The following is a 14,510-nucleotide window of genomic DNA, read 5'->3' on the forward strand; positions in this document are numbered from 1 at the left end:
GTGCCATGTCTATTTTCGTTCCCTAGTCTTTCTTTTCTAATAACTGAGCCTGATAGAACCCTAGAATGGTGGAGTTGGAAGGGACCACGAGGGTCATCTAGTCCAACCCCCTGCAATGCAGGAATCTTTCGCCCAATGTGGGACTCAAGACCACAACCCTGAGCTTAAGAGTCTCATGCTCCACCAACTGAGCTATCCCAGGCCTTATTTGATGCCTCCAAAAAAATTAATAGACCGCCATGAAATGGTGGAACAAAACTGGGAGGGGGGGGGAAGCACTTAGGAAAATGAGGAGGCTGAAAAAAGAACAAAAACTGTAATAGTTAATCATTGTCTTTCTTAGAAATAAAATAAAATAGTTTTCATGTTGACTCTAACCTTCCTTTCTTGAGCATTGTGGTGGATCAATGTCGCTGGAGAACAAACCCGATCACCCCTGGCCATTGGCCATGCAAGCTGGGGCTGATGGAGGTCCAACAACATCTGGAGGGCCACAGGTCCCCCACCTTTGTGTGAGTCATTGCTGTGACTTTGAGACAGTGATCAACAGGGCTGAACCTTCACTTCCTCTCCCTCTCCCTCCCCCCCGGATCCTCTGAGAATGAGATCAGTGGCGGAAACATGCAAGTAATGGACTAGGCACAGCAATTTCTGGTAAGCTATTCCAATCTCTCCTGCTATCCTATTGCAAATCAATACGGGCAGCCTTATGCCCACCTCCTCCTGCCTTGTTCCTGCAGCTACAGTAAAACTCCGCAGCATCTCTCTGGCAGAGACGGGCGAATCTGCCAATTCCAGTTTCTCATTCCCCCCCCCCAACGTTATGTTCAGCTCTCTCCATTTCCACATCAGTTTGTGTTTTTCCAAGAAAACAGAAAGTCCTCATGAAAATCCACTAGCGTTTCAGGGTGACTCTTTCTCGGCACAGTTAGTTTTGTACGCAATTTTAACTAATGTGCAGATGTTTTGAAACTCATAGAATTGTAGTTGGGAGGGACCCTGAGGGTCATCTAGTCCAACCCCCTGCGATGCAGGAATCTCAACTATCTCAAAGAACCCATGACAGACGACAATCCAACCTCTGCTTGAAAACCACCAAAGAAGGAGGGTCCACCGACATTCCACTGTCAAACAGCTCTTACCATCAAGAAGTTTAGTCAGAATCTCCTTGCAACTTGAAGCTGTTGGTTCGAGTCCTACCCTCCAGAGCAGGAGAAAACAAGCTTGCTCTATCCTCTATGTGACAGCCCTTCAGATATTTGAGGATGGCTATCATATCTCCTCTCAGTCTCCTCTTTACCAGACTAAATGTAACCCAACTCCCTCAACCGTTCTTCACCAGACCTGGTTTCTAGACCCTTGATCACTTTGGGTGCCCTCCTCTGTATACGTTCCAGCTTGTCGACATCCTTCTTAAATTGTGGTGCCCAGAACAGGACACAGTATTCCAGGTGTGGTCTGACCAAGGCAGAATGAGCGGTACTATTGTTTCCCTTAGTTGGTCAAATCCACTGCCCAATTCTGGCATTTCATTATCGCTTCAGAAACAAAAGTTTTGGCTGAGTGTTTCGATGATTAGCGTCTAAAGAAACACATCCTCACAATCCCTTTGTGTGAGAAGTCCACTTCTTTTTTGTTCATGGCAATGCTAATTAAGGTTCCCATTTTACCTTCCCAGGACTACAGAAAGAATGGGGTGAGGAGAACTGGAAGCCTACATTTTCCGCCTAAGTTTAGGCAGGATGGGAGGAGGGCCAAGTTGCGCCTTTCGTATGTCAGGCTCATTCCAAGAAATGACTCATTCCTGTATTGTTAACAGCATTTATCTTCCCACAAGACCCGATACTGGAAATGTGGGGATTACAAAGGACTGGAGAGTTTGGCCCTTTTTCTTTCTGGTGGCTACTCAGGGAACACAATTGTGTTTCGGAAATGACTCACACATGGGAGTCTTTGGGCTTAGAGGCTGACCGCAGCCATCCAGGCCTCTCTATCTGACTCACGGGGGGTGGTCCTCCCTAAGCCGCCCTCCCCAGCCATACCATAGAACTGTAGAATTGCAGAACTGGAAGGGATCTCGAGGGTCATCTAGTCCAACCCGCTGCAATCTCAACACACAGTCCCCCGCCCAATTTGAAACTATACCGGACCCTGCTTAGCTTTGCAGATGTGCTAGCGGTTTTATAGCTGCACCCCTTCTCTACAGACCCTACACCACACCTTTTGCTTCACTATGATGCGTCCTTGCATTCTGATAATGGGTAGAGGACAGAGGGTGTTGTCTGAGTAAATTAGCATAAGTGGCTCCACCCACATTTGCTCCTGGTCTTGCCCACCACTGGCATGTGGGCCAGAAGGATACTGGAAACGAGATGTGGCTGTCCGGCTTAAAAAAAATGTGTTTCCTACCCCTGATGTAGAATAAGCTATTAGGTTTACAGCCTTGCCTAGCTTTTGAACCTGGGGGGGACGGGTTTCCTCAGTGGAAGAGGACAAGCAGGATCCCCTGCCACCAGGGAGCTGTCTGCCTGTTTCCTGCACCTAAAAGACCATGTACAACTTGCAGAACAGCAAGGCAAGCAGAAGCAAGTGGGCTGACTTGGGGGTAGCACATTTGCTGTAACCGTGGGTCACTAATTCAACCCCCATCCTAACAGGTTAATGCATTTGAGGCAGAAGGAAGGCATTAAGCAAGTTCAGTCTTCCTTTTTATATGAGCCTGCTTTGGTGGTACGATTGTGTCACTGGAAAACAAATATTTCATTTGGCGTTTCCATAAAAAGAAAATGCAGGTGGGCAAGACTCCTGAAGTAAGGGGAAAACAGAGCGACTTTATTTTGAAGTGTAGTCAAAGTGATACATCTCTTGGCTCTTTTTTTTGGGGGGGGGGAGTCAATTGAAGGTTTTCTAATGAAACTGGAGGAGAGGGGAGAGGATGGCGGAGGGGAAGCATCCACTCCTGTTTTGGCTTAGTCCTTCTCCTGTAACAAAGTTCTGATTGAAGGTTACAATTTTGAGCAGTGAGGAGTAAGTGTATGCTTAAGTCTTCCAGGCTTAGTTGTTTTCCTTCGCTAAATCGCCCCCAATATTACTTTACCACTTACAAGAGAGCAAATGCTTACCTGTGGCTCAGCCAAAAACTGCTGAAGCAACATCACCCACCTTTCCTTGGGAGGTCTCCTAGGATATGAAGCTACCTACAGCTGGACAGTAATATATGTCCTCCCTAGGAGCTCTCCTAAGTCCTGAAGTGGCTCACCCTGCCTACTACCTAGAGCAGCAGTTCTAAGTACTGTTGGAAGCAGGTTAAGCCTCTCCAGGACCTCGGAGAGCTCCAATGGAAGTCATACATACACTGTTGTCCAGTGGGTTGTAGAGAAGTCAACCATAAATATGTTTCTACCTTAGGAGCACTCCAAGATCATGATTTGCTAATATGGTGCCCATGGGACAGAAGTCTTCTCTGGTGTTCGCAGGGCCCTGCCCCTCTCATCCTTCCCCCATTGAAATTGAGTGAGTTCAATACACAGGGACTTTCAAAGCATAGGTTGCTACTAAAAGACTGATTCTCTTACAGTTGCAGAACGAATATTATGGGGAACCCGTCACCGTGCCAGTTCCACAGATGGAAGAAGGTTGAGTGGGCATATGTTGGCTAAGGTGACCCTGCACATAAACTGGTCCCAAGCTTGTTAAAGCTTTATATTCTAACACCTTAAACTTGGCCTGGTAGCAAATGGGCCGCCAGTGCAGATCTCTGGGAACAGGTGTTATATATGCTGACTGGGGCTTCACACCTGTCAGCAACCTGGCTGCAGCATTCTGCGCCAGCTGCACTTTCTGGGTCAAGCGCAAGGAAGAATGACTTAACCCAAAGCCAAGTTAATCTCCTCACTCTCTGTTGGCAACCTTTCACTTCTCGAATTTCCTTTCGGATTACGCTTCTGGAACTTGAGCAGCAACCGAGGGATCTAAATACTGGATCCACAGCTTCCTTTGTCTCTTCAGAAGAGACTTCTGCAAGCTGGCTGGATGTGCGGTTGCCCGCCCGTCCCCCACCCATGCGCCAAAACCGGTACAAATGAGATCACTTAACACTGATGCACATGGCACAGGGCTGAAATTAATCCTCTTTGAAGAGGAGGAGACACAGGGGGTTTAATGATGGTTTTGTAACACACAATGTACTTTGCCCCTCCCCCACAGTGGCTCCCTCCCACAATCTTGGATCAGGCAAAGGACTGCTGGATTAACAAATTGCTCACACTCATATGTTCCCCTCCCCACCCCCAGGCTTTTGTCTATTGTAACTCAAAACACTGTTTAGTCGTCCGCCCTAACAGAAAGGAACGTCTTAAACTGGATTGCATTGAAATCAAATTTAGCCCAACCATCCTAATTACAATTCCAACTGCGTTTCCTAAAAGACAGACAGAGAGAGAATGTGGTAGAAAAACCTCTCTCTTTCATTCAACGTGTATTCCCAGAAGGAAACCAATTAGAGAACTGATTACTAACGTAAGCCACATTTGCACCATACATTTAAAGCACCATGTTGTCACTTTGATCTGTCATGGCTTCACCCAAATGATTCTAGGAGCTGATAAGGAGGCTGAGATTTGCTAGGAGACCCCTGTTTTCCTTACAGAGCTACAAAACTCAGAAGAGGGATTGACTGTTAGACCATTCTGGGAACTGTAGCTCTGGGAGAAGAATAGGGGTTCTCCTAACAACTCCCAGCACCAAACTACAGCTCCCAGAATTCTTTGGGGGAAGCCATGGCTGGTTAAAGTGGTGCCATAGTGCTTTAGATATAGGGTGTGAATGTGGCCTTGCTCTGGCATCCTTGAAATCTTTCCAGACAGCAGATTACACAATCTCCCAACACCAATGTGTTCAATTGCCGCCTGACTCTTAAAGGTCTTTCTCAGAAGCTGTTGGGTCTACAACCAGAAACTTCTGGCTGTGTGTACATATTGATGCTCTTTGTCAGGGATGGGGATCCAGTGGTCCCTCCAGATGTTGTTGGACTCCAAATTCCATTGCCTCTTACTACTGGCCATGCTGGCTGGTCCTGATGGGAGCTGGAGTCCCTTGGAGGTGGCCTGGAGGGAGCGGTCAGGTCAGGAGGAGGGATGGGAGGAGCCTGAAGAGTTAGAACCAGATGACCCCAGGGACGGTCCCAGTGGAGTCCAAAAAGCAATGCTGGAGCCCCAAGAAACTTGGGAGCCAGAGAGGGAGTTGGTGGGCACAGTGGCATAGCATGGGTTGTCAGAGCCCGGGGCCATAAGGAGCGGATGGGAAGGAGGGAAAGGGACAGAGTACACATATGCATTCAAATGCCTAGTGGTATCTGCATCACCCAGGAGATAGCAGCCGTAGAGATAGGAAAAGAAGAGTCATTCCATTGTCTGGAGAGGCCACTTCCTGGTTTGCATGAAGAAGTCATTTTCAACAGAGCCCAGGGACAGAAGCAAGCAACTGTATTGAAGCAGCACCAGGTGTTGAAATTTTGTGTCCCTAATTTTTTTGGGACTCGGGCAACCACCCCATGCCACTGGGTGGGAAGGAATGCAAGGAGCTGCAGTTCAGGAGATGGTTTAAGCCCGTTGTCAGGGAAAGACCTTTCCCCTGTGTTACCACCCTAGCCAGTTCCCTCCAGAGCCTCCTCTAATAGTAAGGTTTCCCCCTTGGAAGAGACAAGTTGGATGCTGAGCTGGCACTGACTCCCCTTCCTAGGTCCTGGAAATTCCAGCGTGAACATCAACCAACTCGGGGCTTGTACACACTTCTGCTTGCCCCATGCCTAGAAACCACAGGTCTGAGAGGTTCTATGTTTGACCCACCCTTTCCCTGGGAAAACCCACTCCTTACCACTGAACTGGAGCACACATCAACTCGCAGAAAACCTGTTTTGACTTTTGCTCCAATTCAATGGCAGAATGCAGGTTTTTCTCAGGGGAAAGTGGTGGGACAAGTGGAAGTTGTGGATGAGCCTTCTGAGCTTGCCTTGTCCAGTCCCGAGACTCCTCTTGCTTGCTGTGCAAACAGACTGTACCTGGCCTGTTCTAAAGGAAGGTGCAGCGGGCATGTTGATGGTTGCATCCACTTCTTAGCTTGCCCCTAAGCCATGCAATTCACCTGCCGCGCCTTTGAACCTTTGTCTTGCCGATGCACCATAGTGAATAAAGTCTGAACGATTTCGGCAGAAGCAGACATTGGAAATAAATAAAAAAAATAAAAAATTGTCCAGTAGCATCTTAGAGACCAGCTAAGTTTGTTCTGGGTATAAGCTTTTGTGTGCATGCACACTTCTTCAGATACACTGAAACAGAAGTCACCAGACCTTTATATATAATGGGAGGGTGGGGTGGGGTTTTTCTCAGAAGGGTAGTAGGAGACGGGTGATGGACTCAGTGGGTATGGTAAACCTGTTGATGACTGTTAACAACTGCAATTAGTCCTACAGGAAAAAGCAAAGGATAGTATGCAGATGTTGGGAGTTCACGATCTCCCTCCAGTGAGAGATGGGACACCCATAACTTCTGGAAGCCCACAACTCCCGCCAGACCCAACCTGCAGGGTCTGTGTGGTTAGGGAGCCTCACGAGACTTGGAGGGCCACCGGTTCCCTGCCCCACAACCCACTCAGCTCACCTGTGCAGTGCTTCTGTAAGTGGAGGATCTCCAGGTGCAAATCGTGGAGGAGTTCCATCTGCTCCTTCTTCAAGAAGGCGATGTGTCTTTGCACACTTTGGATATGGTGCTCCAGGGACAGGGTCTCCATCGCAACACAGTTGTCAACCGTCAGAGCCTAGAGGGAATTAGACGCGGATTCATGAGTTGCCCTCACGGCAATAGTGGCTTGTGGGAAGAGGGAGCTGCTTCTCCTCTCCCTCTACCCTCTCTCAAATGATTCCTGCAGGTTGATGTACTGAAAGGCATTGGTTTTAAACACATCAAGCAATTGATATATCTGAATATATTTGCACGTTCCACCTAAAACAAATCAAACAGGCTGCTGTTCTTGCACAGAGCAGAACCACAGAATCGTAGGTTTGGAAGAGGCCACGAGGGTCATCTAGGCCAACCCCTGTGACGCAGAAATCTTTTGCCCAACATGGGTCTCCAACCCACAACCCTGAGATTAACAGCCTCACGCTCTGCCAACTGAAAACTATGACCTGCGAGACCAAGGTTTCAATCCCAAGTCAGCCATGAAGTTCACTGGATGACCTTGGGCCACGGTTGCTCTGAGGATGGAATGCGGAGGTGGCGAACCATGTGACCACCTTGTGCTCCTTAGAAGATAAAGGTGGTTTATAAATGCAAAAAATAAAAATAAAACAGCTCTTTTTAAAAATTCCAAATATGGTGTTTAATTAGACACGGAATGAGAAATCAAGATTATTCACAGAATTGTAGGTTAGGTGATTTTCAACACCATTTTGTTGAAGCAAGTCCCATTTTCAGCTGGGCTTACACCTAGATATGTGCTCACAGAATTGCACAGTGGCTTCAAAGCCTATTTATGCAATTCTTTCTGCTAGGCACTTTGTTGTTGTTGTTTAGTCGTGTCTGACTCTTCATGACCCCATGGACCAGAGCACGCCGGGCACTTAGCTGAATTTAATACATGGTATCCTATCTGAACCTGCCTTGAAGTTTGAGCTCTGAAGGGCTTGCTTACAGACCCACATTTAAGATCCTTGGGATTGGAGGGCATGAGACACAGGGCTTCTTTGGTGGTGGCTCCATATTTGTGGAACCCCTTCCCAAGAGAGATACATTTGGCCCCATCAACAAGGGTTTTTAAACAGGCCTTAAAAATCCATCTCTTTTAGTTTCCAGCTGACATACTGGTCTGAACCTAGAAACAATTTAATGTTAGTGTCGCTGGTGTTAAACCATTTCACTGTTTCAGTTAATGTTACACGAATGCCCTGCTGCCATGTGAAACTTTTAAAACACCTATTTCAAATGACTAGATTTTTATTAGAATATGATTATGTAGTTTTATGTGGTTTTTAAAGTTGTCAGCCACCAGCCTAAAAGATGGCCCAGGAGCACAGAAACACAGAGAGCTAGCTGCCTTATACAGAGTCAAACTAGCGGTCCATTTAGATCAGTAATGTTGGCACTGACTGACAGGATCTCTCCAGGGTTCCAGTCAGGAAGTCTTCCTCAACCTTACCTGGGGATTGATCTCAAGACCTTTTGCTTTCACATATGCTTTATCACTGAGCCTCTGAACTATTTCAAGACAACAACCAACCAACCTCTGGCAGATATTTCTCTGTCTGTGCTCCTAATGCAAATAAAATAAATCAATGATGCAGAACAATGTCTTATATCTCCCCAGGAAAAGATCCATACCTGGGAACCTCATAAAGGACACCAATTCATAAGAGAGGGAGCAGTGGAATGTTATATGCCTACTCAGAAGTAAGCCCCATTGAGTACAATGGGAGTTGGTTACATTTTTCTTGAACTGCACCCTTCAGACATTGCGATCTTGCTTTTCCGCTGGTGCTATTAAAAGTGCCTTACTGTTTTTAAAGGAAAGATTTATAAACTAAACAATAAATGAACAAACAATGAGCAAACTCAGGTGCTTTCCCCTTGTGGGTTTCTGTATAACCGCAGACCTAAAGTCTTGAAATACAAGAAGGCAATTGCAAAGTAGGTACAAATGCATTAAGGAGCATTGAGACCGTATACCCAAGAGAATACAGTGATGTTCTCTAGGTACTTAACTAATATCAAGGGACATGCCAAGTAAACATCTCTAGCAAGAATGTTTATTATTAGTATTAGTATTGGAACAGGGAGGTTCTGCTCTTGATCTGCCCACCTAACCTCCAACCAGTGGAGGCTTGTCCGTAAGGGCACCCAAGGGTGCTGCCCACCAGCCTCAGTCTGCCCCTAGCCATCCCCCAACTGCCTGCCTTCTCACATGCAACCAGTCCCGAAGGTGGCCCTGACTGTCAGCTTTCTGCTCTGTTGCCCCTGCAGAACTCAGCAGGGAGGAGGATGGGGCCCACACTAGAAGCCGTTTGCTCTGGCTGTCATTGCCTCTGGCGCCACCTACTGTTCGGCTCCCTGCCTTCTGCCCTATCAGTCCCAATGGGCACTTGGGAACCAAACCAGGGCTTCTGGTTATAATATTTCAACCAGGTTCATAGGAAAGAAGGGGGCCCTTTCATGAGAAGAAAGGCGTATGGGTCAGAGGGAAAGTGATTGTGGAAAAGAGGAAACAAGGTGCATAGGAAGTTGCCATACATTGAGTCAGACCACTGGCGCAGCTAGCCCTATACCAGGGGTCTGCAACCCGCGGCTCCGGAGCCGCATGTGGCTCTTTTACACCTTTGCCGCAGCTCCAGGGCGGATACTAGCGAGGGGAGGAGGCACATTGTGCGCCCCGACACTCCCCACTGTGGCGGGCGCTGTACTGGCTGTGACATCGCATGGGGGCGGTGCGTGCGTTAGTCACGCACTGTCCCGACGTCACCTTCCCGCCTGCTACATTGTAAGGGGCATGTACGCTGGTCACTGTTTTGAAGGGGAGTGAAGAACACACACACAAAAAAAGGTAACTTGTTAATTTAATGTTTATTTCTATGAGGAGGAGTAATTCTGAGGGGTCAAACAAAGAAATAATAAAAAGTGACAAAAAAGTTATTTTTATAATGACGAGTTTTGCGGCTCCCAGTTGTTTTTTCTTCGGAAATGGGTCCAAGTGGCTCTTTTTGTCTTAAAGGTTGCAGACCCCTGCCCTATACTGTCTATACTGACTGGCAGTTGACCTCCAGAGTTTCAGACAGGGTTCCCCTTGACCCCCAGTGGGAACCCTACCTGGAGATGGCAGGAGATTGAACCTGGAACTGTCTGGATGCAAAGCAGATGCTCTTCTATTGAGCTACAACCCTTACCATAGGACAGAACTGCGATTCCACAGCTGTACCGCAGAAGCACAACATTTGCTCTGGAGATTCATCTTCTCAGGACTTTTGGTTGTTTTAGGATTACACAGGCAGGCTGAGTTGCCTGCCAGAGCAGAGGCGGCTATTGGTCTGCGTGGACCAATGATCTGACTTGGTATATAAAGCAGCTCCCTTATATGGGAAGTGTTTCCAGTTCCTGGGCAATGCAGTTTTCCTTGGTATCTTCCAGCTCAAGAGACATCGCTCCCGGTGGCGTTTTTACTAGACAGACAAACTCCAGAGAGGAAGCCTCAGTTTGTGTGTCGCAGCAAAGTCCAGCCGTTGAGTCTGACAAAACTTTTAAAAGGAAGAGGTTGATGGTGGCGTCACTGGTATGCGTGGGGTCACAGCCCACATTGTCAGAGGCAAAACGTAACCCCTCCTCCTGTAAATACACAGCAGTCTAGAGCACAATCTACCCACTGAGTCCTAAGAAACAGGTTGCCCACCCAGAAGCGACCCAACGGGACATAGGAAGCTAAGTGGGATCATCAGCTCAGTGTTGTCTGCAGCCTGTGTGGTGTAGTGGTTAGAGTGTTGAACTAGAAGCTGGGAGACCAGGGTTCAAATCCCCACTCAGCCATGAAACTCCCTGGGTGACCTTGGGTCAGTCAACATCTCCCAGCCTAAACTCTACCTTGCAGGGTTGTTGTTTGGATAAAGCGGGGAGGAAGAGAGCCATGTATCCCACTTTGAGCTCCTTGGAGAGGAAGGTGGGGTATAAATATAGGCAACAAATAAATAAATTCCCAGACTGGCTTTCCATAGTTTCAGGCAGGAGATATTCCCTGCCCTACCTGGACAGAAGCTGGGACCTTCTGCATGCACAGAAGATGCTGAACCCTTGACCTATGGCTCTTCCCTGTGGTTATGACCAGATGTTTGCCCAACTCATAGAGTTGGAAAGGACCTTGGGAGGTCTTCTAGCTGAACCTCCACCCATCATTGCAGGTCAGAAGAGCAGAAGGACCAGACTGAGTGCTCAAGTGGTATGAAGGCAACACTTCAAGGGGGACGAAGAAGCTGACAGGCAGCGCCACCCCCTGGGCTGAGAGTAAGGAGGCAGGCAGGCGGGGGCTGGCTGAGGGAAGACACTCAGGTTGGGGGGCAGAGACCCCCTTTGCCCAAATGGACCAGCCTCCGCTGGGTATTTGACCTCTGAGCCGCTTTATCTCCTTTCTATTAAAAAACATAGTTCAAAGACCTTGGGCGCTGTCTCTTTTATTCTTCTTTGCAGCTGGAGAGGAGAACACTCTGGTGTTTGCACTAAGGGAAATTGAATTGCTGCTCTCTTGTTTCTGCCTAGGGCAACTGCCTTTGAGCATAAGCAGAGTGCATTTTCTGATCCCTCCCACCTACTCCAATCTGGGCTTTAAAAGGCACCTTCCAAGCCTGAGGAGTCCCCACCTCTGCTGCTCAGAAACTCAACACCTCCCTTTGTTGAATTTAGGAACAGAGGAAGTGTCTTATACCAAGCCAGATTATTGGTCCATTCAGCTCAGGATTGCCAACACTGCCTGGCAGCCTCTCTCCATGGTTTCAGGTAGGGGCTATTCCCAGACCTACGGGGAAATGCCAGAGACTGAACTCTGGACGCTCTTCTGCATGCTCTAAACACTGACCTATACTGACCCTGAAATTAACCGGAGGTGGATGAGTTGAGACTGTGCCATGGATTCCAGGCACCAGCAGGGGTTGGACTAAATGATCTCTGGGAGACCCCCTTCCACCTCTCTGATTCTAGGACTGCAAAGCAGCTCTGCTCCCTGACCTTTTAAAAAAACAACAACCAGCCAATCCACAAACTTCTATTATTTAGCAGGGAGCCAGTGGGACCACCATCTCCAGAAAGCGGCAGCTGCTCTGTATTCAGGTTTCCTAGGAAAATCCTCTCTCTCTCTCTCTCTCTCTCTCTCTCTCCCCTCCAAAACAGATCTCAATATGCACATCTTTCTCTCTCCCCCCGCCTCGCTTTCCTTACCTGGGCAAAACGAGGAGGCGACAGTAGGAACTGGTGGCCACGACTCGGTGTCATCAATGGAAGGAGATGCCAAGGCAAGGAAGGGCGAACAGGTTGGGTCCTCGCTCCCCCTGGAGGGTTATCCAAACGCTCCCCTCCTCCGTGTCAGCCACAAACACCCGGCGGGTGGCGGGGGGGGGAGGTATTAAGGAGGGAGGCGGGAGGGAATGGAGGGGGAAGATCCCCTCCCGCCACCCCTGGCGCCCCCTCGCTGGGTTTTCTCCTCCTCTTCCTCCCGGATCTCCTTCAAAGCCTCCTGGCGCAGTGGACACACAAGGGCACCCGTCCCAAAGTTGCGGACTCCATGGACTCTCGGCTGCTTCTTCCCCGTCTCCCCGGTCCCCGTCCTCTTCCTCCCCCTCTTGCGCCCTCTTGGCAAAGCTGGGGAGGTGATGGAAATGGTGGGCCCCGAGGTGGTTTGCAGCAGGCCCTGGCAGGTTAGAGGAGAAGCAGAGGCGAGCGAGGGAGCGAGCGAAGGCGTAAACACAGAATAACGTGACCGGAACTGGTGAGATCAGTCTGGGTTGGCTTGTACAGCAGCAGGAGCAGCAGGGAGAGGAGAAGGAGGAGGGAAGAGGAGGATGGCTCCACTTGACAACATCCAGCCGATGAAATCACCTCTCTGTGCCTCCCCCTGGGGACTCGGCCATGGCATTGGAGGCTGCTGATTCAGCACAGAGCCAGGGGAGAGTGGATGGAGACTGGGGTGGTGGTGGCAGAGACCCACCTGGGGAACAGAGGCGGAGACATCTATTTTAAGCCAGACCTCCTCCTCCTCCTCCTCTTCTCCCTCCCTCCTTGCTTTTTCCTGCAGCTCTCTGAGATCCCAGAGCAGGAAGCGGAGCACCCAATCCGCCAATCGGGTACTTAGAGGAAGCTCACAGGCAGGACTTGAAGTTAATAGCCTAAGATCATTTGCTGGCCTCCCAGCGGCTGACATTCAGAGATATGCTGCTCTTCTACATGGAGGTTCCACCTTCGGCCAGGCAGGCTGTTCTCGCGCAAAGCAGGGCTACAGCTGTTTATATATGAGTTACCTGAAATCATAGGAGCCTACTCCTAGGGGCTAAGGTCCCATTGGCCCCCCAATAAAATATTTTGGGGGGCAGGCAATGGGGGGCAATGTTAATGAACATTGCCATTCAAATGGTGTGTGCACGCTGCATCTTGTGATCGATTATGCAGGGTGGGGCTTACCTGCCTCCCCCATATTTTATTCAAGTTGGCACCTCTGTTTGAAATGGTCAAGTTCCAAGCAAAGGTGACTTGTGTTTTGTCACTGGGTCCAAAGATGCAGCCAAACTGAGATGCTTTAAGCTTAGTTCCATAGAATTGTGGAATCACAGAGTTGGAAGGGACCCTGAGGATCATCTAGTCCACCCCCCTGCAACGCAGGAATATGCAGCTGTAGCACCTGTCAAACCTGTCAAACCTGCAGCCTTGGTGTTATCAGCACCACGCTCTAACCAACCAAGTTATCCATTTTGCCAAAAAAGTTGGTTTGGCACCCAAGCCTGAAAGTAAGAAGCAAGATACAATATGTTGGCTTTTAAGTGCCAAACTTCTTTTAATGTTTACTGGGCACAAGGTGCCCAGAAAGAGGTAAGGTTTTGAGTTGCACAGAAATGAAGAAAGCTCTGGGACATGAAAGCTTACATCATAAGCAACCATTCTCTCTCTCTCTCTCTCTCTCTCTCTCTCTCTCTCTCCCACACACCCACACCAATATACAGCTGTATCTGTAGAAATATAAAAGAGAATTCCAAATGATAGCTTTGTCAATCTTTATATGCAGAAGCCCACTGTGGTGTAGGGCTTAGACCAGCCTTTGCCAACCTTGCATCCTCCCAATGTCATTGGACTGCAACTCCCACCAGCCCCAGCAAGCATTGCCAGTGGTCAGGGATGATGGGAGTTGTGGTCTGACAGCATCTGGTTGGAAGGGAGGATCACATGCACTGCTCTGAGGGTGGTCTGGGCTTCAAAGGCCAACAGATTTATAGCAGCAGAAGCTTTCACAGGCTAGACTGTGGAGTCCACTTAATCAGGCTAGCAGAGTAATCTCACTGGGAGGGAGCTGACCATGGTGCTGAACTTCAGCAAATGCAGTACAGTACCCCATCCTTCTCCCCACACTGTCAGACCTTAGCAAAGCATGGTTGCTCATAAACACAACCATTGCCCATTGCTTCCATCTTCCATATGTAAATTGCATTTAGTAGTCCAAGGTCTAAATCTTGCTTACAATAAACAGTATTAACTTCTGGTCTGGATGGTAACTTTCTTTCTGGATCCACACGTCCTTCCACAGTGGGCACATTGGTTTCTGGGTGGGAGTTGATCACGGTGTGGATTTGCCAAGTGTGCCTTCCTCTTGGCACGTTTCTCCCTTGCATCCTGAGTTCGAGTGTCTCCAAAGCCCATGACACCTTTGGTAAAGGCTCTTCTCCAATTGGAGCACTTTCAGGCAAGTGTTTCCTAATTGTTGGTGTTTATACTACATGGGGA

The 14,510-nt window shown here is 48.6% G+C and overlaps 1 protein-coding gene across 1 annotated transcript in view; it reads right to left on the reverse strand.

Moving 5' to 3' along the window:
• The window catches only part of CCDC92B (coiled-coil domain containing 92B), a 30,618-nt gene extending 17,845 nt beyond the window's left edge, over positions 1–12,773 (reverse strand). Inside the window, exons 1-2 of the mRNA XM_082201299.1 lie at positions 11,964–12,773; positions 6,657–6,813 (exon numbers count right to left, since the gene is read on the reverse strand). Of these exons, the coding sequence (XP_082057425.1) occupies positions 6,657–6,813; positions 11,964–12,017 (211 nt within the window). The 5' untranslated portion in view covers positions 12,018–12,773. The remainder of the gene's footprint in view (positions 1–6,656; positions 6,814–11,963) is intronic.
• Positions 12,774–14,510: the final 1,737 nt, after the last annotated feature.

This window comes from Podarcis vaucheri, assembly GCF_965113315.1.
Source record: "Podarcis vaucheri genome assembly, chromosome: 15".
Classification (NCBI taxonomy): Eukaryota; Metazoa; Chordata; class Lepidosauria; order Squamata; family Lacertidae; genus Podarcis; species Podarcis vaucheri.